Source organism: Delphinus delphis, chromosome 11 (assembly GCF_949987515.2).
Source record: "Delphinus delphis chromosome 11, mDelDel1.2, whole genome shotgun sequence".
Lineage (NCBI taxonomy): Eukaryota > Metazoa > Chordata > Mammalia > Artiodactyla > Delphinidae > Delphinus > Delphinus delphis.
The window spans coordinates 24779083-24806091 of record NC_082693.1 but is presented as its reverse complement, the minus strand read 5'-3'; the positions used below and the strand labels follow the sequence as shown (position 1 = coordinate 24806091).

Here is a 27009-nt window from a genome sequence, read left to right as displayed (position 1 = left end):
CCTTAACAGAAGCATGCTTGGCTGTGAGTTGATAGCCCCTTTCTGAGATGGAATTGCAAAGCCAGCTTTGTGGACGCGCAGTCTCTGTAGACCCTCAGAGTCCTGCACTCAGAAGCACCTTGTGTTTGGTTGAATTCTCTGCTTGAAGTTCTCAGTAATTTTTGAATAATTCCATTTTGCACTGGGTCGTGGGTAGGAGGGAAGGTAGCTGAGGACAAGACAGGAGTTGCTTCAGTCTAGCTGAACACTTGATCTAATGAGCAGAGTTTCATTTGTGACTGTTACCCTGTGCAGCATTGGCTATTTTGTCTCAGCTACACTTAGAGTTCCTTGTGTACATATATTCCCCTCCTACTGCCAGTCTATCTAGCCTGTCCTTCTGTCTGACCAGAACCAGTTCTCCTTGCCTTCAAATTCTCCAATAAGTGGCAGTCCTTTCACATGTCCTTCGACATGGAGCCACGAGAATGGCTTTACAAGTTTATGTTAACCGTAAGAATTATTCAGGATTTTAAAACTGATTCAGATGTTTTCAACCTGTTAACGGCATTCGTAAAACATGGTTCAGTGATGTAACGTAAGTGAACTAAACCAAAGATTTAAATACCTTGGAGGAAAAGAAATTTTATTTTAGGGAATCCTGAGATATATCTTTTAGGCCTGTTTATTTTGCAGCCCATCAAAAAACAAAGAGGATTATCAGCGCTTTGATTCCAGCTCCCCACAGTACTTCACAGCCCCCAGTGTACGAGTCTGACGTGCCTAACACATGGTACCTCGGTTTGGTGCAGGGTTTTGCAGTGGTTGTGCAACTGCGTTTCAACAGAACTGAGAAAATCCAAACCTTTCCATGCAGGGTTTTGTATCGCCTCTATTAAACATTCCAGGCCTCCCGGATTGAAGAGCCGGGTTCAGCTGATAGCTGAGCTCTCGCCCCTCACACACAGGTGCTTTGGCCCTGGTGGATTTGAGGATAACCTGCGTGCACACCTTTAGGAATCCCTGGACCCTGGCCACCCAGGTTATGATTCTAATGTGCAGTGAGGCATTTGACCTTTATATTTACAGAATTCTTGGTTCTCAGATGGACAGGGATTGCCTTGCCATTTGCACGTACTGGACGAGGCACCCGGTATATAAAACTCATATTGTTTATGACTCATAGAAGGGCCCATGACATAGAGCCATGTTCTCTATGCCTCCCTCTTTCTTTAGGTTACACATGTCAGCTTTCATTAATTATTTCTTAATTGTACTCATTAGAATCAGTTTTTAAAAAAAAACAACAAAAAAACTTTTTCTCTGATTTGTGACGGATTTGCACTTTAGATCAATAAATCCAGAGGGTATTAGTAATAACACTCAAAGCAAATGTAGTTATAGGTGTTCTGTTTATTTTAATTTTTTTCCTGGTTTCTGAATCACATTTACTTTGATTAAATTGTATGTTGGTATCTCCCAATAATAGCAAAACTTAACTATCTAAATGGCATCTTTTGGCATTTTAGAAGTAAATACCTGTCAAATCCTGTATTTAGGCTGTAATTGAATAGGATGAAAACTTACAATGCCAAAAACTATGGAGAAATATAACTGTTTATGATTATGATTATTCTTGAAGTTTTCAATGTGAAAAATATGTTGAACAGTTCTTCCAAAAATAGCACTTCCTTATTTTTTTTTGGTAGTCATATAACTTAAAGAGAAGAAATAAAATAACTTCAATCAAAGCTATGGTTTACTGTCAGTAAAATAAAATGTCACAACAGAATCAATATCTATCAATTGGCTCATATAAAAATGTTCCATTTTTATCACCAAGGTTCCTTTCCATGAAAACCTTTAGGGCATATAACTTGTAAAATTAGCACCCATCATAATATGCAGTCATTATCAGTTTGTAAGTTTAGATCAGCATTTACCACAAACTGAAAAGAGATGTCTATGTCCAGAAATCCAGGAGTTTTTTCCCATTCTCAGTGGGGCACGTGGTGCATATTTGTATCACTTTAGACTTTGCCAATGTGCATAATGTCCTTCTGGGGTTGTGTTGCTGGTCCATAGGAGGGGTGACCCAGTCCAAGAACCAGGAGATCTGGAGTCTAGTCCTGCTCTGCCACCGAGGTGCCGCCTCACCTGGCACAAGTTACCAAGTGTCTCAGTCATGTTTATTGTCCGTTAAAGGAGTGGTTACTCCTATGGACCTATCCAGCTCTGTGAGTCCCCTGAATCCAAATGCAAAGCCCTCTGACTCTGAAGAGATAACTGATAAGTGTTGCCCTTCGTTTTAGAAATTCTTAATCATTGCAGCAAAACACATACACAAACAACCCTAAAAGTGACTGAACTGCCCAAGTACTTTACTATGGCAGAGGTAACTACTCTTATTTTGCAGTCTGTACGTATAAAAATTAGCGATTTTTTTACGTTTCTAAGGAAAAGAGATTTTAAAAAATTTCCTCCAAAGGAACTGAAATATCTGTATTTTAGCCCCATGGCTTGCTTTTACAATGTGGAAATCATTTGACTTGCTGTGACTCACCCATCCCTCCTTTTGTCAGAGGAAAATACTTACATCATGTTCTTGATCAGTTGTATATAAATGTACATTTTTGTTACTTTTGCTGTGCCAGTTAGAAATATATCTCCCATAAAGTATTTCTCCCATTTAAGTCTGATTATGTACACTTTGCCTAGATCTTTCCAAAATAAAATTTATGTAAATGTCTATTTTATATAAAATATGATGAAAATAATTATGTCTTGTTTCAATCTCTCAAGTGCTCCGTGATTAGTACCCACTGAAATCCATGTCACCAGTAGGTGCCTGCTTTAAAAAGAAAAAAAGAGTATCCTTCTTCCTTTCCCCATTCATTCATTCATTCATTGCATTGTTCTGTGTGCTTTATGTCTGCTCTCTTTTTCATATCCCACAACCACTGTTTTCAGTGCTTACCCATTCCAGATCTTTTCCCCTCATCTCACTGAGATGCCTTCACCTCTTTCTTTATGGAGTAAATACAAGGTAGAAAACCCTCAATATCCTGCACTCAGTCATCTACAAACTTAACCTGCACCCAATTCTCCCCTCTCTCCTGTTGCTACAATGAAAGAAGAGGGCCCTCGGCCCTAGATTATCACATCTTGTAGAAATTCATTCCATTCTTTAATCTCTTTCTTCTTCCTTAACTTCTTCCTTTTTCTGGCTCTCATCAATTCTGTTCTATTTTAAAAACACAGATACAGGGCTTCCCTGGTGGCGCAGTTGTTGGGAGTCCGCCTGCCGATGCAGGGGACGCGGGTTCGTGCTCCGGTACGGGAGGATCCCACGTGCCGCGGAGCGGCTGGGCCCGTGAGCTGTGGCCGCTGAGCCTGCGCGTCCGGAGCCTGTGCTCCGCAACGGGAGAGGCCACAACAGTGAGAGCCCCGCGTACCGGAAAATACACACACACACACACACACACACACACACACACACACACACAGAGATACAGGTAGCCACCATCAAGATCCCTTGAAAACAATCCTTCCTTTATTCCTTTTCACCTCTGGCTGCTACTGCATCTCTTTATGCCCTTCACAGCCAGACTATTTTGAATAAATTGTCTTCACTCATTTTTTCTACTTGCATCCTTCACATTCTCTCTGCAACCTAGTGAAATCTGTCTCTGCAACAAATATTCAAATCAAGTTGCTGTTTCTAACGTCACTAATAATCACTTTAGTGCTGATTCCTAGGTCTTGTGGGACTTGGGAGAGCGTTCGAGAGTTTAGATCAGTGGTTTAGCAGGAATGGAAAAACATATTTTAAACAAAATATTATTTACCCCATGACTTGCTCATTGTTCATGGGTTAGTCTCCCAACACTCCTAAGTTTACAACTGTGCTTAGAGCTGGGGCTTCCATCAAGAGTCTTGGAAGGCCTCCAATAGCAGATCATTATTTCGCTGCCCTAATGAAGATATATGTTCAAATTCAAGGCAGATTTCCCAATCCAATTTGGGAAAGTCCAGCCCACTCTGCTTGACATCCTTTCCTTTTCTGAAGTGTTCTGGTTTGTTTTGTTTTGTTTTGTTTTAAAATAAGAGAACCCTTCCATTTGGACCCTTCAAGGTCACCACAAACCCAACATATTTAAACCATCATCTTACTAGCAAATTTAAATCTAAAACTAATGACCCGGCTTTTGTTATGTATGCAATTCGTATTGAATGGCTCTTTTTCTACTTAATGGAAAGGCATTATTTTGTCAAGCCAGAAAGGGATCAATCTCCTGTATAGAAGGACAAGGTCTCACTTGAGGCTGTGAGTTTGAACTCTGGAAACAAAGGGAGCTGTGATGTAACAGGAAATGAAACAGTGCCCAACCCCATGGAGACTCCCAGGTGTGAAACACACCACTGAAGATCCTGCAAAGCTGTGTGTGTACCATGTGCACAAAACTACAAGGGGACAGGGTCTGTAAGCTTCATGAGGTTAGCCATGAACTTGAACATCGTGGGTCCAACGTGCACAGCACATGTTCATTTTTTCTTTCCTTCTATTTTATTTTGTAACAGCTTTGTAGTGACTTTAATCTGACCCTCTCTTGCTAAGAAGAAAGAGAGGAGTTTGCATCCCTTTGGAGGGTCTGAGCTTTTATTGGAGAGTAGTGTGCCCCTGGGGCCACAGATGGTTATGGTAATAATCGTGAGCTCACTACAGTGAAAGCGAAACTCGGAGATGAGAGTGGTGAGGGCCATGGGTCAGACAGCCACCACCTGGAGAGTTCTTTTACAGCACTCAGATGTAGCAGTGTATTTTCAGAAAAGAGCAGCTTACCTTACCAAGTCCCCTCCTGGTGTGCCCTAGACACCCAAGCTTGAAACCCAGGAGTCATCTACTCAGTCAAACTGCCATCCAAGTTGTGACTATTTTAAATAAATACTTAAAATGGTGCTACTCTCAAGAACAATTCAGTCCAACAGAACTGTTGATGATGGCAGTGTTGCATATCTGTGCTGTCCAATATGGTAGCCACTAGGCACAGGTGGCTATTGAGGACCAGAATGTAGCTAGTGCGACTGAGGAACAAATTTTTTTTATTTTAGTTAATATTAATTTTAATAACCATACATGGCTAATGTCCACTCTATTGGACAGTGCAACTTAAGAGCTTTTCTGTGTTGTAAGACTTGGGACATAAAAATCACGGAAACCCCTTTTAGCTTCATAAGGCAAGAAGGCTTGAGATGGTGTGTTTCAAGTTTGGGTGCCAATCACATTCTTGAAGCTTTTTGCCAGAAGCTTCCCAATTCACCTGCTCCCTTCTGCCCCTCTCTGACTGTCAGCTGCCTGTCCCTGGACCTGCATTCCCTCCACCTCGACTGTCTCTGTTTTCCTGTCCTTCTGTCTACCACCTGCCTGTCTCCCTAATTTGTTTACCCTCCTACCTCAAGAAGCTTTTATTTCTATTTAATACAAAAGTGAAATAACTGGGGCTGGGGGACTGGTGTCTAGGTTAGTTAATATATATAAAATGTTCACTTAGCCTTGCCCTCATTTTTTGATAAATTATAAATCAATTACAAATTCTGGCTTTATTCCTCTCCCAATCTCAAGCTAACTCGTTACAAATTACTTATTAGAAAATAATTATTGAAAAAATGCTGACATGATAATCCTGCTACTGGATTCATTTTAATACTCTTAAATGCTGAACCCTACAGTTTTGGTCCATTCCACTGAAGCTGATGATGCCACTGAGAAAAGGAACGGGGTAGAAACCTGATCTTTCACATCCACTCCCTTTGAAAACTTGGGAGTGTCACGGTCTTCAACAAGCTTCTTAGAAGCAGGGTGGTACCTTTACATACTCAAGTTTTCACGAGTCCTCCTTTCAGAGGTCAGCCTGCCTGTGTCTTGCATGGGTGCCCAGCTTCCTTGACCCTGGGCTTGGGCCACACTCCCTGGTTGGGAACAGAATTCACCTGCGCTGAGCGTTCTAGGCCACTGATGCCCTTGCTCCCGCATCTGGCCCAGGCTCACCCTCGAGGTCACCTCGCTCCTGTCTCCAGGGGCGGAGGGCGGGGGCGCTATGACACCTGGGCGGCCCGAGAGCGGCCAAGGCTCGGCTGGTCCTGAGGAGGGAAAGCTGTGCGCCCGGCTGCGCGACAGGTGCGGCCCCTTGGCGCCGCGGGAGGGAGTGAAGAGCGCGTGCGCTTCCGGGAGCGCGAGCCCTGCGGCCGCAGCGCCTCTCCTCGCCGGCGTCTGAGGAAGACCGACGGGTCCCCGCGCGCGGGCGCCATGCGGACGCCGCCTGCGGCTGCTTCGCTGCTGCTCTTGGTGCTCGCGGTCCGCCCCTGGCGGAGCAGAGGTGAGCCTGGCGCTGGGCGCCGCCGAGGCTGCGGGCGGCTGAGCGCCGGCAAGGGGACTTCATTCCTCCCCAGGGCAGAACAGCCAACTGTGCCCAAGAAGGGCCTGGGCCGGATTTTCTTCTGCAATCCTTTGGATTCTGGAGTTCAAGTTTTTAGGCACATCTGCTAATCATGCTTGTGCTAAGGATTCTCCTCCAGGGAAAGATAACCAAGTAGAAGTAACTTAAAACCTAATAGCTCTGTTCCGGAGCAGCATATGTTCTCCAGTATCTTTCATTCCACCTAAATTATGTGATGCTCACCCTCCCAGAGAAAGCCCCGAATCCATCACCAGAGGGAGAGGGCCTCATGCAGTGCCCAGGTCTTTTTTATTAAGGTAGCTCAGGCTGTAAAGGGCAGAGGGAGTGGCGAGGCAAGTTCTAGTCAACGAGTCAGGGGTATCTTGAGAAAAGAAAGGGGATAGCCTGCAGCTGAGTGACACCAGAACATCTGAGCCAGGCCAGGAAACTCCGAACGTGGAAATCAGGATAAAATGAACGCTTACATAAGATGCCGTGTGTGTGTGTGTGTGTGTGTGTGTGTGTGTGTGTGTGTGTGTGAGATCACACATATGCTCTCCCACACAGGACTGAAGTGCGGAATTCGTGCTGTTGATTTGAAAAGTACGGAAACTATCTTGGAATCGGGGTTCTTCTCTAGAGTTACTAGTTGGGGAAATTCAACAGTTGGTGGACACCCGTGGCAGGTGGGTATAAGAAAGACATTGATTTCTTAATGAGAAAACGGTGAATTATTTCCTTTGTTTCAAATACTATAACTCCAGGTTAACATGTAATTTTTCTCCAGACCCCACTTGACCTCACTGTCAAAGAGTTTATTTCATAGGAAATCTCTTCCTAACCAATTTATATCAGTGTCTTAATGTGACATCATATTAGAAGAGTTGATTTCAAATGTTTCTGAAGGAGATGACATCTGTGTGGAGATGTATATTAGTTGTGTTCATAACTTTTTTCTTGGGCAGGTCTCCCTGAAATTAGGTAGGCACCACTTCTGTGGAGGAAGCTTGATTCAAGGTGATCTGGTGGTTACAGCAGCACACTGCCTGGCTAGCCTCGATGAGTAAGTTGTAGATTTCCATTACTTATCAAACCTTGATCCATGGCAATAGGATTGGGAGATTCGACACCCTAAATACCATACAAGGTTCAGTCTTAGTCCCTTTCTTAATTTTTCCCTCTGGTCCACCTACCCACTGACCTTCCTGATTCCCAGAAACTTGTGTATATCCCAAGATTTCTTGTGCTTCCTACTCTACTAATCAGAGACCCCAAAGATCCCAGACATCATCTATGATCTGTGGAGTTAGTGGTGGGGTAGGGGTGATGGTTACTTATTTTAATAAAGTATTAACATCAAATGTTGAACAGATGCACTAATGTTCTAATAATCTGAGTTTCAGTAATTAGGAGGGGAAAATACTGTGGAAACAACAGATACTTGACTAGATTAAAAGAGGGTACTAGTAAAAGGAAAAGAAGGACAGTTCTAGGAACAACTTTCTATCTTGCTTAAAATGGTAGAGCATATATAGACTGGTTTATGTACAAAAGAAGACACAAATATTTTATGCAGAAAGACAATTGACGCTAGGGGAAAGGGTTCACAGAATGTAAACACTCTGTGATTGAAAACCATGACTTTTTATAGATACCTATAATTTACAGGGAATTATAACAATTGATAATAATCACTAATAAAGATACATCTTCTTTTAAGACTTAGAAATGCTTAAAGGTACATTAATCACTTTCATTTAATTACATGAAACCAAGACTGTCTTTCCTGGGGGAGACAGCTAGACTTATTGAAAGATTTTTGTTTGGTTTTAGGAAGCAAATTAAGCATATGACTGTGACTGCTGGGGAGTATAACCTCTTTCAGAAGGATAAGGAGGAACAGAAAATTCCTGTCTCAGAAATTATTATCCATCCTAAATACAACAGACTTGGATGTATGAGTTTTGATACTGCACTGCTATATCTAAAACACAAAGCCAACTTTGGTAAGTAGGGAGTGTTGGAGTACAAAAAAAATATAATGGAGGGCTTCCCTGGTGGCACAGTGGTTGAGAGTCCGCCTGCCGATGCGGGGAGCGTGGGTTCGTGCCCCGGTCTGGGAGGATCCCGCGTGCCGCAGAGCGGCAGGGCCCGTGAGCCATGGGTGCTGGGCCTGCTCGTCCGGAGCCTGTGCTCCGCAACGGGAGAGGCCACAACAGCGAGAAGCCGGCGTAAGGTTAACAAGCGCTTGAACAAAGGTTAATGGTAACAATATTTTAAAGTGGCAATGAAATCAGGCAATAACCATCAATTCCACAGTCAAATGAATATCAGAATGTGACAAGTAATTTATTTAAATAACACCTCCTTAATATCATCTTTCTAAGCTTCTCATTGCCTAGTTGCCTGTTCTAGCTTCCAACAATTAAAATGTGACACAGGAGTCTGAAATTTCTGAGTGAATGCTGGAGACTTGCCATGTCATTGCTAAAATCTGTGTACTTTTACTTTAATATCATTATACAAAGGTATTTTATTATAACCCAGGAAGTTAGAGATGGGAAAACACCGTATTAGTTTCATACACTATAATTTGACAGCTTCACTATGACTCATGATTTGAGAAAATTGGATAATTGTTAAATCTGAAGAACTCAGGTAAAGAATATTGTGAATACTCTTCAGCCATAAAAAAGAATGGAATCTTGCCATTTGTGACAATGTGGATAGGAACCTGAGGGCATTATCCTGAATGAAATAAAAAAAGGCAAACACTGTGTGATCTCACCTATATGTGGAATTAAAAAAAAAAAAAAAAAAGCTGATAGATACAGAGAACACATTGGTGGTTGCCAGAGGTGGTGAGTGGGCAAAATGGGTGAAGGGAGTCAAAAGTTATAACTTCCAGTTATAAAATAAGTCCTGGAGATAAAAATGTACAGTATGATGACTATAGTTAATGATACTATGTTACATAGTTGAAAGTTGTTAAGAGAGTAGATCTTAAAAGTCCTCATCACAAGGAAAAAGATTTTTGTACCTATGTATGGTGATGGATGTTAACTATACTCACTGTTTCACAATACATATAAATAACAAATCATGTCATAAACCTGAAACTAATATAATGTTATATGTCAATTATACCTCAGTAAAAGTGGGAGAAAAAGTATTGTAAAGAATAGCAGATGGTTAATTAATAAAATTATTATATATTTTTAAAATTATGATTTAGAAATTTTCCTAACAAAGTCTGCAAATACAAAGTATAGGTCATGGCACCTACAAACAAATGTATTTCCATAAATACGAATTATATAATATAAATTATATAGCTTCAAGCTGAGTCTGTACAATATGTCTTGAAATGTCCATGGCTGAGCAAAATAATCAGCTTTTTTCCCTATGTTTTGGAAGATTGTAGACCTCAGGGAACAGTATTATTTGGAGAAAATGGGAAGATTTGTTATCCCCATTCGAAAGAGAGCAACTATTCTCATAATCGGTACGTAACCCTGGTAGGAATGATCTCTGGGTTTTTCCCCCAAATCATGCCATTTTAAGGGGCCATGTTTTGGCAATTTTATCTGGTATCTCAATTACTTTATTTGATTAACATAAAACCCTAAATATTTTATCTGGTATTGGATGACAAATATTTGCTAATTGGTATTTCTGATACCTGTTAGTATGAAACATCAACATTAAGACTGGAGCTTACGAGGGGAATTCCCTGGCAGTCCAGTGGTTAGGACTCCAGGCTTCCACTGCAGGGGGCGCAGGTTCGATCCCTGGTTTAGGAACTAAGGTCCCACAAGCTGCGGGGCACAGCCAAAAAAAAACAAAAATAATAAACAAACAAAAAAAGACTGGAACTTAACCTGAATTGATGTATTCAAATATCTAACATTAACAGCAGCTGGTAGTGAGATTGTTTGGGGAATCTAGCGGTTAATCCTGTCCCACTTATTTCTGTAATAATTGTAATACTTTGTTCAGTGTTGCCTATAAGAGAGAAAATAGTTCATGATCTATAACCTTCAGTATCTTAAAAAATTTTTTACCTACCTTGTCCTCTATATGGCTAAGAATATCTTTAAGCTTTAAAAATTAATTTTGCAAATATCTCATTTTCTTAAGTGTTCTACATTCATTTTTAAAATCGCATTGAGCATTGAAAGGTATTCAAAGGTAGATGAGAGTTCTATGAGTTTATAATCTGGTAGGAGGAGAGAGCTGGACAAAAATAACTATACTATAAAACAAGGTGAAATAAGCTTTATAATCCACACTACCAAGGTGTGTTGGTACTATTGACAATGGAGAGAATAATTCCTATTGCAGTGATTTGTGAGGTGTGTGTACTATGGTTGGGGGGGGTAGAGATGCTTCAGTTAAGGGGATGGTATTGAAACTAGACAGTGAAGTATAGTTATGATTTTATTGCTCATGACGTCTTTTGTAGCTCTAACATATAAGAGATTTCTACAGATCATGCCAGGCAGAGGGAATTGTGTATAAGAAATGTCAGGAGGTGAAGAATATCAGGACTGTTTGGACAGTGTGTCCCAGTGCAGCTGGAGAATGTTAATGTAAGTAGGAACTGGGGTAGCAGTCGATGATGAAGATAAAAAGGGCTTAATTGTAGAGGACCTTGAATTCCATGTGAAGAAGCTTAGACTTTATGCCATGGGCAATGGGAAGTCAAAATGGTGGTGAGATTATAATTTACAAAATTAATGTAAAATAAATGTAAATATCCATTACAAGTATAGGACAGAAATGATGTGGCTTAATTGCAGCCCATATTTAAAAGGCTTATTAAGAGTCTAAGTTGACTTTCTGTGAGTCAACCTAATAATAATATAATACCAATAAAGCCTTTGCCGTCTTTGCTTAAACTTTTAGAAGAATAGCATCCAGAGTCCTATTCTGTTAGAGTCCTGGGCTGGGGTGTAGGCAGGAGGTCTCTAGATACAATCGTTAGAGAGGAACATTGATAGGCTGGAAATTACCTGAGGGACAATGACCAAGATCAAAAGAAATTCAAAACAGTGCCTTGGGAGATGTGGTGGAGGGAACTAGGAATATATTCATTCCAAAGAAGACTTGACAGGAGGAAGGAGCTGTCTTGATTTATCTGAAAGGCTACCGTAGAAGCAGAATTGGACTTCTGATTAGCTGCTGAGCTGAGAACAAGAGCAGAGGGTAAATGTTAGAAGAAGGTAGATTTCAGTACAATGTAAAGGAGTTTCTAATTTGAGAGATTTCTGAGATTTAATGGCCTGTGCAGGAGATAATGAATTTCCTTTATAAGTGGATATTTGAGCAGAAGATGGATGGCTATGCATGAGATTCTAGAAAGCATTTATCTATTGGATAAGATATACACAGATGACAGACAATTTACCCTCAAAGACAGAGAACTTGTGATTCAATTTAGACGAAGTATTGAAGAGATCTCTGCAAGAAGGACTTTCAAGACAGAGGGTGTTCTTAGTAGTATCAAACATTGCAAAAGTCAAAATGAGTTCAGATAAAATGCGATTGGATATGGTAATTCAAAAGTTAGGAACTGATTCAGTAGAATTGTAAGGTTAGAAGCTATATTCACAATGCATTAAGTGATTGTTGAAGACTTGGTACCTCTTCACCAAATAGTAAAAATTAATTGAGGCCCTAAGATGTGTCAGGCACTATTTTAGGTGCTAATTATACAGCAGAGAATGAAACAGACAAAAATGTTTTCCTTTGCGGGGCAAGTTGTGGGGTGGAAAGTGGGGATAATACAGATAATATTACATACAGTAGAAGATGGTAAGTGCAGTACAGGAAAATAAAGCAAGAAGGAGGGGTAGAGAGTGCTGGGTTGTGCAATAATTGGGGAAGATGTTCAGGAAGACTGCACTATGAAAATGATATTTGAACAAAGACTTGAATGAAATGAGTGAGGCCATCAAACGATCATCTTGGGAAGGGATATTCCTGGCAGAAAAAAAAAAAATTAGCACTTAGCTAGAGCTAAGTGAGAGAGGGTGAAAGTGGTCATGATTATGAGTGGCCAAACTTATAGAGCATAAGAAGGACTTTGGATTTTACTGTAAGATATGGAGCCACTGGAGGTCGTTGAGCAGAGGAGGAACATGATCTGACACATTTTAAAGGATCTCTTTGGCTGTTGTGTTGAAAATAGACCATAGAACAGGCAAGAGCAAGAGCTGAAAGACCAGCTCCTGCAGCAATCCCGGTAAGGATGAAGATAGCTTCGACCAGGTTTGTAACAGTCGAGGGGGTGAGAAGTGGTAGAGCCACAGGATTTGCTAACAACTTGAAAATTTGGGTTTCAAGAGAGAGAGACTTAAGATTGTGTTGAAGGTTTGTGACCTACAGGAAGGAAGGAGCTGCTATTGTTTGAGATGAGGAAGACAGTTGAGCAGTGAAGAGAAGGAGGAAGATGGGACAGTGGCTTTGGGGAATAGGGCACTAGGATTAACAGAAATGGGGATTTTGCTTTTTAAAGGGTAGGGCTAACTGTTCTTATGGGCAGGAGAGAGAATAAGAGTGATTAGTTAAGAGAAATACATATGTATGTGAAGGAAGTTTCATGAGAACACAACAAATAAAGATTTAGCTTTGGAAAGAAGGAAGATAATTCCTTTCCTGGGAAAGGAACAGAAAATGCCAAGGTAATCTATGGGATATTTGAAGGAATTTGCACTAGATGCTGTCTTAGTAATTGTTAAGCTTTGAACTGCTTCATGTTTAGAGAATGAAGTTAAGATTAAATAGTTAAGATATTAAGTAGCTTGTAGGGACTAAAGTAAGAAGTCAACTAAAGGGAATAAGACTTTCAGCTACATTACAACTCAATATCAGCATGAATTTGTACCATATTCCAACACATCGAAAACAGACTGGTTTTTCATTGTTATTTTATGTACCACCAATCAAGAAAACAAAATACCCAAGATTAGGAGATCTCCATATAAAAGTGGGACACCTATACCTTCAGTGTAAGGCTATACAAGGCATAAGCCCACTCATGTGGAAAGTTACACGCCTCAACCTTGGCAATGGATGTAGGGAGGGGTACAAATCTTCCTGAGAATTCGAATCATAAGCTAATATTCATGCAAGTCTGCAGTCTAAAATTTTCACCACTAGTGTAGTCTAAAACACCTCAAGCAGAAAAATTAAGTAGTATGCAGTCAACCCCCAGGTGACTGGCTAAAACTATTACAAATCCTCTCTTGAAACACTCTTTCAATACATTGATTGTAAGACTAACATTGTGAGATCCTTCTAACCGAACTTTAAGACTCCATTGTAAGATCCTTCTGATTTTAGAATGGTCAAATGTGAAAAGACATGTCTTAGAAATGTAATAAGGCATGGAGCCAATTTACCTACTTAGTGACTCCAGCATGCTAAGCAAACTTGAATGATGGAAGAAGGGTCTTTTAAATTCCAAATGGAGTTAATTAGCCAATGGTAAGGGAGAAAGAGATAACGTGAAAGTGAAGCAGGGAGTTATAGTCTCTCCAAGCCTGTCTTTATTCTGGTAGGTGGTAGCTAGACTCTCAGAAATGGCAGATTCATGGCATTCAGATGGTCTCCTTCCAAGGAAGATATTACATCTTTTAGAGCCTAGAACAGTGCCTGACATATAATAACTGCTCAATAGATAGAATGAATAAATCAATGATTAATTCTGGTACCCCTCTCTCACTCAGCTTGACTAGACCTCAGAATCCTTTTAATGCAGCAATCACTAACAATAAATCAAGGTTGGCATGTGACTTGAAATCTATTTTCCATCTTTGAGTTAGAGATTTTTGAATTAGAAAATAATATGATGAAAACAGGAGAAAGCAGTGGCCTTTGAAGTCATAAAGCCTAAACTGTATTTCCCATTATATGTGAGATGTGATGACTCTTTCAATATCAATGCCAGTTTTTCTATTTGGAGAAGGGGGAGTAATTTCTCTCCTGCCTACCTCAGAGGGGGGTAATGAATCCCAAGAAGGAAGATGGATACGGAGTGCTTTTCCAACTAAAGTGCTTAGAAAAGTGGGCATCGTCGTATTTTAGGCAGCTTATTGCTTTTTAACTCAAAGTGATTAAAAAGTAATTTTAATAATATTTTAGGCAGTCTATTTTTACATCTAGTTCAGGATGATGAGCTTGAATAGAAAAAGAGTAAAGCAGGGAGTTTCTGGTTAAGGAGAAGATGTTTGGTGAGAATTACAGTGTTTGGTTTTGGAAACTGGGCATAAAAGGGTTGGATAACTCCTACAGTCCTGAGAAGTTATTACTTGAAGGGCAATGGGACAGTTAGCAGGTCTAAGGTTGTTGATAAAGACTGTGGAGCTTTAGAAGGAAGCTCGTTCTGACATGTTAGGTTCCAGATAAGATTGCTTTGCACTCACTCACTCACAAACATAGAAAATGAACTATGGTTACCAAAGGAGGGAGAGGGGTGAGGAGGGATAAATTAGGACTTTGTGATTAGCAGATACACACTACTATATGTAAAATAGATAAACAACAAGGACCTACTGTATAGCACGGGGAACTATATTCAATATCTTGGAATGACCTTTAATGGAAAAGAATCTGAAAATATATATATATATATGTATGTATGTATAACTGAATTACTTTGCTGTACACCTGAAACATTGTAAATCAACTATACTTCAAAAAAATTAAAAAGTAAATAAATGAACAATTAAAATCATGACAGAGGGTCACTTGTCAATTAAAAAAAACAATTACTTTGAACTCACATACATGTGAGCCATAGAAGACCCTGAGAATGTCTGGCCGATTGGGATTTCTTTTCTTGAGTAAATAGTATGAATTCATGTAGAAAAATAAAGGTAAATGATTGTGTGTTAAATTATGTAAACTACTTTCAAAATGTTTAAACATGTTTCTAAAGATATTTGTAAAAGGTCACAGCTTACCTTCCTGGAAGTTGGATAACATCGCAACTACAGGGATTATGACTTAGGCTGACCTAGGAGGATGTGGCTGCTTTGGGTTAAAATATGCTGCATGGTCAATCCATAATTCATAATCCATAATTCAACTTCTGGGTGAATATTATGAATTTTCAATTAGACTAATAAATTAGAGAGATGAATCTTAGGTTTCTTAAATTCGTAGATCAAAATTCTTGCATTTTATAACTAAATGAAATTTAAAGGGTGGTTTCTGACATTCTCTGATTAATACTGCTCCATTTCTTGGAGAAATGACGGCAATTTGAGCGTAAACAAATTATTCTCACATAAAGAATTTCCTTTGCCTTTTACCTTCTAATATCCTGTAAAATTTTAGTATTGAGTTATGAGCTAAACCTCAGATATTAGATCTTATTTGTCACACTTGACTCTGCCATTTATTAGACTTTCTTCACTTTCTCCTCTGCAGCTTATGTATCTGGAAAATAATGGTACCAGAAAATAAAATTATCCTAATAAAATTTACAAGCTTAGACATAGAAAATCAAGTTGAATGTGACCATGACTCTGTATCTTTACAATCAAGCAGTGGAGTGCTTATTAGTGAGTATGCTACATTTATTTTCATTTGTCATTTTAGAGTATCCAAACAGCCAAAGAGGGGCTAAAGGATCTGAAATTAGATTTCTGCACACAGGGAAATTATTTCATTTTGCAAACTGTGCCCTTTTGAAGGGGCCAAGAGTGTGTGTGGTAAGAGTGGAAGCAAAGACCAGCATATTTCCTGAGGTTTATCGATTCCTTTCTCAAGTTTAATAGCAGTGTTGAACGAAATTGATCTCACAATTGTCAGAAACTTCCCTTCAAGGCCATGTCAGTTTTTTCCTTCTTACCACAAAAGCGGGTGCATGTTTGCCAAATCTGGTACAGACAGAAAGCATATGGAAGAAAATGTAAACCATTCATAACCTTACCACCTAGAGGTAAATGCTGCTAACATTTTGATGTATATTTATCTATACATATTAACTACACACTGAACTCTACATTGTTTTATAATGTTCTTTTTTCTCATGACCATAGGTAATTTCATGTCATTTCATTTCTTTTATTGAATACCTCTTATAAGCTATGTAAGCATAACTGATATATTTACTTTAATTGAAATATTATGTGTTAAGCGTGATAGAAGGTCTCTGGAGCTGGCATAGACCTCGGTCTCTAGGTCTCCATATGGCCAATGATTAGTATAAATATCTCTTCAGAAGTATTTGACAGAATTCTATAGTCAAGGTATTGTGCTAAGGGTTATAATATTTATTGACTAAATGATTTCATGCTTCAGGCCTTTTTACCCAGTAATTCTTTAAACCAATCATTAAACCAGATATCATACCAAGTACTGAGTGTATATAGAGTAAAAGCAGTCTCTGCCCTACTGAGCTTGCAGTTTGGTGAAGTAAATAAAGGTGTACCACAAAGTAGGAAATGGCGTAGAGTAGGATAAGTGCTGTGGGGTTCAGAAGAGCTCTCGTTTCCATTGGTTGTCAGGGAATGTCTATGGAGAGCTGGACTTTGAGTTAGACCCTGAAGGATGAGTAGAATTTGGACATGTGAGATTGGGTATGAGGAAGTAAATGGAGTATAAATTATTGAAGCAGAGTGTAGAATGAATTAAAGGGACTACTGTATACTTTGGTGTATTTAGAACAGAGAGTTCATGGAAGGTAGTATCAGAAAAGCACGTGTCTAAGTTTGTTTCCATCATTTTTCAGTAATCTTATTTCAATTTCTTTTGCTTTTAAGGTAAGGTCTGTGGAAATATATTGCCCTCACCATTGCTGACAGAGACCAATGAGGCCACAGTTACCTTTGTTTCTGATACAGACAACAGTGGCAGCAGCTTTGAGCTTACCTTTACTGCTATACGGAAGAACTCAGAAGCAGGTAGGTATTAAATCAGGCATGCAATTCCCTGCTGTTTTTCTGTGATATGAGGGTGAGGGAGAGGGAATGCCTTTGTCTATTCACCTAGGATTTCCACAACACCTCCATAGGTTCAGGATGTGGGAGTGGGGCTGTGCTGGTGGTGGAAGGGATGATTCACTCTGCCGGCTATCCTCACCTGTATCCCAGGAATGTAGGGTGTCACTGGTTGATTCATGCTCCAGAGAAACACATTATAAAGGCAAGCAACTAAGGAGACCTTTACTTCATCAAGAAATTAGCTGTGTGTGTTTAGCAGAACTTGCTTCATCAGGACTGTTAAATTGTCTTATGATTAAGATCTTCTATTTGCTTTTTTCTTTTTTAACTCTAAAAGGGGATCTTTGTATGTAGTTTAAAATGTTTTAACAGTTTAAAAGAGACTAAAACAAAAAGTAAGTCTCCTACTCAGCTAACTCCCATCCTACTTCCTGAAATCAAACACTGATAAGTTTCTGGAATATCCATAGAGAGAGATTCTGAGCATTTTCAAACATGTATATATTCATATTGCTTGGCAGTGCTTTCTCTACTTAAAAATATCTCAAGGATCTTTCTAGATAAGCCCAGAGGGCTTCTTTACAACAACTGCATTAAATTATATTGTGTGATGTCCCTTAATTTCTTACACCAGTTCCCTATTAACAGACTTCTAGTGAGTTGCCAGTCTTTGCCCATGCCAGCAATGCTGGTATGTTCCTGTGTCACTGTTTTTGGACGATGTGGATGTATATAATTCCCAGAAGTGGACTCACTGGGTCAAAGGGTTTGTGTCTTTAAATCTGGTAGTAATTGCCCTCCAAAGAGGATGCAGCTGTTTACCCTTCTACCAACGGAATATGAAGGTGTGACTGAGAGCCCTTTAACGTATAGAGGGAAACTTTAAAAGTTTGTATCTTCTCTTTGACCACTTCTCTGGTTATGTTTATAATTTATACAGCTGACATTTGAAGACCTTAGTATTGAATTTAACCAAAACGGTACTCATGCTGTTGTGATTTATGGTGATCCTGAAGAGGAACATGGGTTGGGTGGTAACATTCTGTCCTTTAAATTTAATCTGAAAAGTATGAGACAAAGCAGAGTAGTTGGAGCATTGGCTGGCTTCCTTGGATACCATGAGGTAGAGTGGGGATATGAATTTCTTATACTGGAAACTCATGATGCCGTAAAACTTTAGCTTTAAAATCTATCACTTCAACTGAGTTACCAGTAAAGTTTTTAACAGAAACATGCAAAATTTGAAGAATGTTTCAGAATATTCGGAAGGTGAAAAGGAGGTCCCAGGGAAAAAAGAAAATGTTAACACAGTAAAATTTTAGCAGCGATTTAAGGTAAAATTTTAAACTTTTTTTTTCTGTATTAATCCCTTCAATTGCTGATATATTCATTTTTATGTCCAAGAAAAGTAACCAGAAAAAAATTATTCAAAAATTATTCAAAGCTATAATTTCTACGTGAGCCCTAAAAGTTAAATTTTGAACTAAATCTTCAAACATACTTTCAGCTTTGACCTACCAATTTACTGTGTATGAAAAATTATCCTTCTGGCCATGTTGCCACATCCTTAACACCTACTGTGTGTCCCTCAGCTAGGTGTAGTGTGGGTTGGAGACCAGGAATATAGATAATTTTGGAATGTTTATTTGGATAGTCAGAGCAGGTGAAGGGAGCCCAATTCCCGGATGCAGCAGATCGGGACCCATATAAAGTGGGGTTTATGTGTTACCTATCACATAAAGTGTAGCCATGCTCTGTTTGGAAGGACGAATACCAAGTTTGGGATTTTCTTTTTTTTTTTTTTTTTTGCTGTACACGGACCTCTCACTGCTCCTGCCTCTCCCATTGCGGAGCACAGGCTCAGCGGCCATGGCTCACGGGCCCAGCTGCTCCGCTGCATGTGGGATCTTCCCGGACCGGGACACGAATCCGCATCCCCTGCATCGGCAGGCAGACTCTCAACCACTGCGCCACCAGGGAAGCCCCTGGGATTTTCTTTAATTCACCTCTTCTCATTGTCTGTAAATTAACAGTCAACTGAGGTTTCTATGCATACTAAAAGTCAGATATTCTTGCCCTATCTATAGAGTTTTTCCTGCGAGATAAAATTATAGTACATTGTTATCTTGAAACTAGTGTTTGATTCCCACGTGAAATGGAAGGGTACAAAGCAAAGTTGGAGAAAACAAAACTTTTTGGAAGAAAATTAATTGGATGATGTTTTACCTTTGTTTTCTGATTTTTAATTTTTTGTAACTATAAAGCAGAGTTCCCTAAAACTTTTACAGCCAAGCTTTGTGAAATCTTGAATGCTACTCGGGTATTCAGTCCTGGTAATATGATGGTGATTCATTTTAAAAGTGATGGTGAAAAGAATTTCCAACGCTTCAAGGCTAGATTCAGTGTTTTACCCTTAGGTGAGTATAAACACTTGTATGATTGTGATATTTTGCTTATGGAAATGGTTATAGGGAAGATAATTTAACCATGTTTACCTAAATTTAGGGTGCTTGAATCACCTAGGTAGCAAAATTAAAATGCATATTCCTGGGCCCACCCCCAAAGATTTTGATTCTGTAGATGTGGAATGGGGCCCTGGAACCTGTGCTTTAAAAAGTACTTTAGATGATGCCAAGAAACTATGTCCACTAGATGATCAAAAAAGATTCCAAGCACATTATATGAAAAGGAGATAATTCAGATTTGAGAGTGTAACTCAGAAATGAGATTGGCTCTGTTTTGGGATATTTGAGGGCTTTGAAGGATTAGTATGATTCTAGTCATTCTAGAAAATAAAGTAGCCTTTACTCAGACAAAAGGAATATCATATGCAAAGACCCTAATGTGAAAGAGAATGGATGTTGTACAGAAAACTACAAATACCTCAATTTTGTTGCAGTTTTGGAGGGAATGATAAAAAAGGCGAGAGTTAGATCATGATGGACACAGGATATTAAATGTTAAGTACCACAGTGACAGCATATCTATTTAACATTTATTGATTACTCACCCTGTACCAGGTATGGACTAAGCATTTCACATGTATTATTACATTTATTCCTCAGTACAAACCTAAGAGGTTTGTATACTGTTCCCCTTTTCACAGATGAGGGAACACAGGCTTAGGAGTTCAATAACTTTCCCCAAGGTGCATAGCTGGCACGAGGTGGAGCCAGAATTCAAACCTTAGTGGTAATGTAGAAGATGGCATTAGAGGTCAGGGGTGAGCTCACTCACAAGGAGAGTAGTGAGGACATCATGGTAAGAATTTATTCTGACATTGCTTGATTAGTTATGTTGTGGGGAAGGAGATATATGAAGAAGAAAACTTCCAGCATGATTTCCAGGATTCTAGCTTGAGTGGCTGCATGGATTGTGGAGTCATTAAATGATACAGAGAAACATAACAAGACCATCTTGACTGTTAAAATCAATTGATTCCATTTGAGATATGTGGATTTTTATGAGCTTGTGGGAGATTCAGATGGAGGTATCCAGCAGTCCTAGAATTAGTCCTAGATCTAGCAGTCCTAGATCCAGAATTCAGGAAGGAGATTTAGATCGAAGATGGAAATTTGGAAGTCATATATATGTGAATGAATAAAAATAGGGCTATGAACAGTACTTTCGTGGAATATCTTTCAGAATGAAGAATAGGATCCTGAAATAAAGACTGAGATTGGGAAAAGATGACTATAGATATATTTTTAGAAAACCAGGAGAGTAATTTCATGGAGCCAAGGAAGAAAGAAATGCTTAAAATGGTACAACAGGGATATTATGAGATATATGACCAAATCACATGTATGGGATCTGACATAACATTTGAAAGATAGTAGTAGTTAGATCAACTTAAGAGCAGTTCTATGATTGACCATGTAAGCAAGTAGGGTCAGCTACTATAGGCTACTCTAAATATTTTCAATTAATATTTTTTCCTCTGCAGATTCATTAAACAAAATCGGATCAACGTCATCTTCCAAAACCAATGCTGTATCTTCTACAAAAGATATTCCATATGGTGAGTTGATGACCATGTGATTCTTATCTGTTTAATTTCCTTTCTTCTTTAACTAGATGCCTCTTTACAGAAGCCTCATCTTGCACTGCTATAGCTTCACAGTGAGCAAGAATGAGTTTTATATTTAAGCCCGTGAAATTTCCAGAACCCTGTTTGGGTTTGAGTATAGACTTATAGATAGAGGGAAGAAGAAATAAGCTTTATGACAGGAAAAAAGAGGTACAGAGAGCATTCCTTGTCCTCATTTATTCCTATGCAAACTTAAAAAATCTTCCTAAATTCTGTGTTTAATATGATTTTGCATTTGGGGGCAAAGGGTGAAAACAAAACTTTTTTGTTTTCATTTTTTTAACACACTTGCAACTCTTAACTTCATTATAATCTTAAGTGTCTGGTTAAATATTATGAACTTTCATTGCTCTGTATGCATGTATTTCATATGTTCTAGTTGATGGGTTTTAATATCAATAGAAAGTTGCACAGGGAGCTATAAAGAGGGAAAATTGTCTGCCTCTTACGGGGGAGTCAGAGAAGACTTCATGGAGAAGATAGTACTTGATCTGAGTCACAGCAGTATTCCAGACAAGAGAACAGCATTTGGATGTCTGAGCCAATTTGGTGTGTTTGGGGATTGGTAAATGGTTTTATACAATGAGAAAGAGAGATTAAATAGGGATGTATAATAAAGAACCTTGTATCCTTTGCTAACAAACAGAATTTTCCTACTAGAATGTAAGTTCCATGAGGGCCAGGATTTTTGTCTACAGTATGCTGTTCACTGATATGTCACCAATGCCTAGAACAGTGCCTGGCAACACCAAACACTAAATAAATATTTGTTAAATGAATGAAGAAATATAATTTTTTAGGCCAGTACCTAAAAACCTGATTGCTTAGCAGAGTCACCTAGGCAAGCTTTTAAAGTCGGATTCTACAGAGATGGGTCTTAGGAATCTGTATCTTCATGAAACTCATCTGATATTTGGGAATTACTACTGTTGGCTATGGCAAGCCATTGGGGGAGGAGTGTGTTCTTAATTATTTCAGTTGGATGGGTCATTAGTTTGATCTCCTTTGCTGTAGGTGTCTGTGGCATCCCTCCATTTAGTCCCCAGTGGCTTTCCAGGAGAATTGCAGGAGGGGAGGAAGCCTGCCCCCACTGCTGGCCATGGCAGGTGGGTTTGAGGTTTCTAGGCAATCACCAGTGTGGAGGTGCCATCATCAGCTCTAGCTGGATTCTGACTGCAGCCCATTGTGTGCAATCGTGAGTGAGACTGATGATATTTTACTAATGTATTCATGTACCGTACCTAGGACATAAGTAAAATTGTCTAACTTCTAAAATCATCCAGACTAATTCTAAAGCATGAATCTTCCTTTCAGTGTTTCTGCCCCAGGTCCACCTAGCCTCTATTTAAACAATGTCAGTGAGGAAAAAGCAAATCAAATCTTGAAATTGTTCATCCCATTTATGGGGATCTCTGATTATGTTAAGCCCAAGTCTGCTTCTCTGTAGCAGAAACTTATCGATCTAAATTTACTGCAGTTCCAGAAAACAAGAACTCAATCTCTTTCTTTTTTCACATAACAGCCCTCTCCCATTGCCTTAACTTAATCCTTAAGCTAAATGCTCATTGTTCTATTGTTTGTAATTCCAGAGGCCTCGCCATGCAATGTACCTTACCCTGGATTGGTTTAGCGCTGTTCCTTTTAAAGTATGGTTCACGACAGTGGAGAGCACAGTAGGATAATCCACACCTTCATCACTGAACTTTCTGTGTTTTTAAATTGTAAACTATGCCATGATATGAAAAACTGTACATAATATACATATGTAATCTAAAGAATAGTTAGTAAATGTATATTTGTGTCCCTACTACCTAGCGTAAGAAGGACCTTTACACTTTCCTTTCAAAACCCCTTAGTGCCCCTCCCAAAGAGGTAAACACTATGCTAAATTTTGTGTTCATAATTCCTTTGCTTTTTTTTTTCGTTTTAACATCTATGAATCCCTAAAACCAGTATATTGCCTTGTTTTTCCTGGTTTTGATATTAATATAAAAGAACTATAGTTTATATTCTTCTGTGATTTGCTTTTATCTTTATAACATATATAGATTAAATCATGTGGGTGTGTGTAACTGTAATTAATTCACTTTCAGTCCAGACTAGTTAAGGCAATCACTTGTGGGTTGGTTCTGGACACTGTAAATTTAAATACTCCCGAGGATAAACAATAAGGTCCTACTGTATAGCAGAGAGAACTATATTCAATATCCTATGATAAACCATAATGGAAAAGAATATTTTTTTAAAATGTATATATATATATATATATATATATATATATATATATATATAAAACTGAATCACTTTGCTGTACAGCAGAAATTTACACAACATTGTAAATCAACTATACTTCAAAATAAATAAATAAATAAATGCTCTCCAGATGATTCCAATGTACAGCCAAGGTCCAGAACCCTTCCCTGTCCCTGACTCCATCTTGACCCCTCCCCTGCTTGTCCCCGGTGGACCCACCCCCTTCCTCAAACATGCTGTGCTTGTTCCTTTCACAAGGTCTGTGTAGTTGCTGTTCCCTCTGCCATTCAGGACACCAAGGTGCATTTAGTTGTTCTGTCTCCTTCGCCTCCTCTTGGCTCTGAGTCTCACTGACTTTCCTTGTTTTTGATGACCTGGACAGTATTTAGGAGTACTCATCTGGTATTTTGTAGAATGTACCTCAGTTTGAGTTCGTCTGATGTTTTTCTCATGGTTTTACTGGGATTAGGGATTTGGGGGAGGAGGAACACAGAGGCAACATGCTCTTCTTATCACATCATATCAAGGGTACAAGCTGTCAACATGACTTCTCAATGATGACGTTAACCTCCATCACTGGCCCAGGCAGTGTTTACCAGGTGTCTCCACTGTAAAGGTGCATCTTCCCCCCATCCTTACCTACTCTTTGGAAGCAAGTGGCTAAGGGTAGCCCACACTCAAACAGTTGGGCCTTAAGCTCCACCTTCTTGAGCGCAGAGCTTCCTACAAAAATTATTTGAAATTCTTCTGTATGCGAGATTTACCTCTTCTCTTCCTTTTATTTATTAAATCATGTATTTATACCGGTGCGGACTTGAAAATATTTATTTTTATAAATACTGTATATTTATTTTGTTGCTCAAATTGTTCCAGCTTTGACTACTGTGAGTTCTTTCAGAGTGGCTTCTTGTCTTTTTGATATTCCCCCATCCTTTGTGACACTACAGGATGCTCCAGGTTCATCTTATTTATTCCCCTCTCAGTCCTAGAAACAGCCATTTCTCCCGTGAGCCCTGGTTCATTTTATTGGAGAATGGCATGAGAAGTCAAGATCTGGGTGCTGGGCACCCTGCTTGCTACTAGGGGGCTATTGTTTCTAGGCCCTCTTAGCTGAAAGAGCTAGAAAATGTAAGTATGCATACTAACTCACTTATATAAACATATTTATCTATCTGTACCTATATTAAAGTAAACATGAGTTCATGCGAATATTTCCAACTCAATCCAGTAACCACATGGTTCATTCTAACACCTTCTGCCCTTGGAGAAGCCATTTTATAAGAGTTCTATCAAAGTGCATTTTTATGTACCATGGAAAAGCCTCAGTTATAGCTGACTAATTAGTGAAAATTAATGCATTAGAGAAAACAGCTATTAGTATTGATACCAGAGGCACAGCAGAAGCTTTGGCAGACTCCCTTGTCAAATAGTTTAGTCTGTTCCTGAATTAATGTCATGGACCATGACTCCTTGCAGCAAGATACAGAGCACAGCAAACCATTCTTCACAAGGTAGAATATTCAACTTGATGAATCAATTGAGATTAATAAACAGAGTCAGCTAAAAATGTTTGTGAACCATTTAAGTTAACCACAAAAAGAACTTGTGTCCAATATCATTAGTGAACCTTCTTGGTTTCTTTGTAAAATTTCATTAAAATAGTAATGATGTTTGTTTTAAAAGGCAGTTAAATAAAGTTATCAGGTAAAATCTAAACTACCTTCTCCATTTCACTAATCCATTCCGCCTCTCTGGAAGTAATCAATATTAAAATGTTTTAATTATCTGATTTTCCATTAATGTTTATGCACATTAAATGTACTTTGTAGTATTTTATAATTTTTTGCACAAAACATTGTGCCTTGTATTTATACTGATATGAAAAATGTCTGTGCACCTCATTTTTTCTTTAACTTTTCATAGTTGCCTAACTTACTTGACCAGAAAAATATCTTTTTGAAGCTTGAACTATATAGATCTTTACCCCAGAAGTGTTTGATATGCTGGTATAACTGAGGTAGTATGTTCCCTTCATGCCTTGCCTTTAGGGAACTCTTCAGCTGATTCCTTCAAGGACTTGCTTCTCCCTGCCTCAACTTCATCAATCTTATAGACATCCAGGGCTCCATCCTCCATAGAAGGGGACTTCTGAGTATCCAAATCCACTGAGAAGGCAGGTTTGCCATGTGGGATGAGCCAGTTGAGGAAGTGTGCAAAATCTGGGAGCTGAGATAGACATCATTTTTGCTGGCATTGCTGGGTAGTGCTCCAAAGACAATAAGGACGACTGACAGCAACACTGTATCACCTCCCATATACTACTGTCCCTGGCACTGGTTACCCTTAGTATTAGTTCTCAAACTTCAGCAAACATCAGAATTGCCTGGAGGGTTTCTGACTTAAAGTCTGGTGTGGGGCCGGAGAGTCTGTATTTCTAACAAGTTCCTGGGTAATGTTGTTCTATCCTTAGGAAAAACCTGGTGTGTTCTTATTTTGCTGACTCCACTCTGGTCTTCGTGATCATGTGGGATTTTTAACTCACTTTAGGGCACTAAACTCACTTTGCAATTGTGCATTGGAATCTTTCTGTCTCAAACCTAAATCAGCGTTTTTTTCAATTTCAGCCCCTTTCTGTAACTTAGCAGTTACTCTTTCTTCTCCTGTTGCAGTAAGTGATACATGTCCCATTGTTGCGTTGGGGATGAGGCCATAAGGATACAAGAAACGAAGCTTGATCATGGGCAAGTGGGAAGAAAGGCTAGAGAAATTCATAAATTGATACCTTCAGTTATTGTCCCATATTGGAGAAATCTCAAGCTTTATTGCTTTATAAAGTGTACGTTGTGTTGTCATATACTTTTTACAGTGTTCTCTACCAAATAAAAGGATATTTGATGACTGTGCACAATTTCTTCACTAGAGATTGTGAGCTACATTATCACCTCTACCATGATGTTTATTATTTCTTTGTATTGTGGACACTATTCTCTGTATAAAAAGGTAGAATTAATTTGTCATCAAATTGGTCGCCTGAACACATGCCGGGACACCCCTTGTCTCAGCCAGGGAGGTTCTTTTTCCACTCGGATTCACACAGCCAATCATGAAACCAATGCTGAGACTGGGACAGCAGAAGCTTTGTTCAATGGCAGAAGAATGGAGAAGTGGGAATTTAGTTCGAAATTCAACTTCTTAACCCAATTCTGGTGGAGACACCATATATATAGGAGGGTCGAAGTAAAAGGGAGGGAATTGGAAAGAGTGGGAGGAATATCCATGACTTATCAGAGAACAA

General features: G+C 39.1%; 1 protein-coding gene across 1 annotated transcript in view; it reads left to right on the top strand.

Moving 5' to 3' along the window:
• The first annotated feature begins 6286 nt into the window (after positions 1-6286).
• The window catches only part of OVCH1 (ovochymase 1), a 51953-nt gene continuing 31230 nt past the window's right edge, over positions 6287-27009 (top strand). Inside the window, exons 1-12 of the mRNA XM_069541228.1 lie at positions 6287-6356; positions 6984-7102; positions 7382-7479; positions 8250-8422; positions 9834-9921; positions 15855-15988; positions 17192-17332; positions 17443-17573; positions 18312-18402; positions 19660-19788; positions 21318-21392; positions 22476-22656. Coding sequence (XP_069397329.1) covers positions 6287-6356; positions 6984-7102; positions 7382-7479; positions 8250-8422; positions 9834-9921; positions 15855-15988; positions 17192-17332; positions 17443-17573; positions 18312-18402; positions 19660-19788; positions 21318-21392; positions 22476-22656 — 1430 coding nt within the window. The remainder of the gene's footprint in view (positions 6357-6983; positions 7103-7381; positions 7480-8249; positions 8423-9833; positions 9922-15854; positions 15989-17191; positions 17333-17442; positions 17574-18311; positions 18403-19659; positions 19789-21317; positions 21393-22475; positions 22657-27009) is intronic.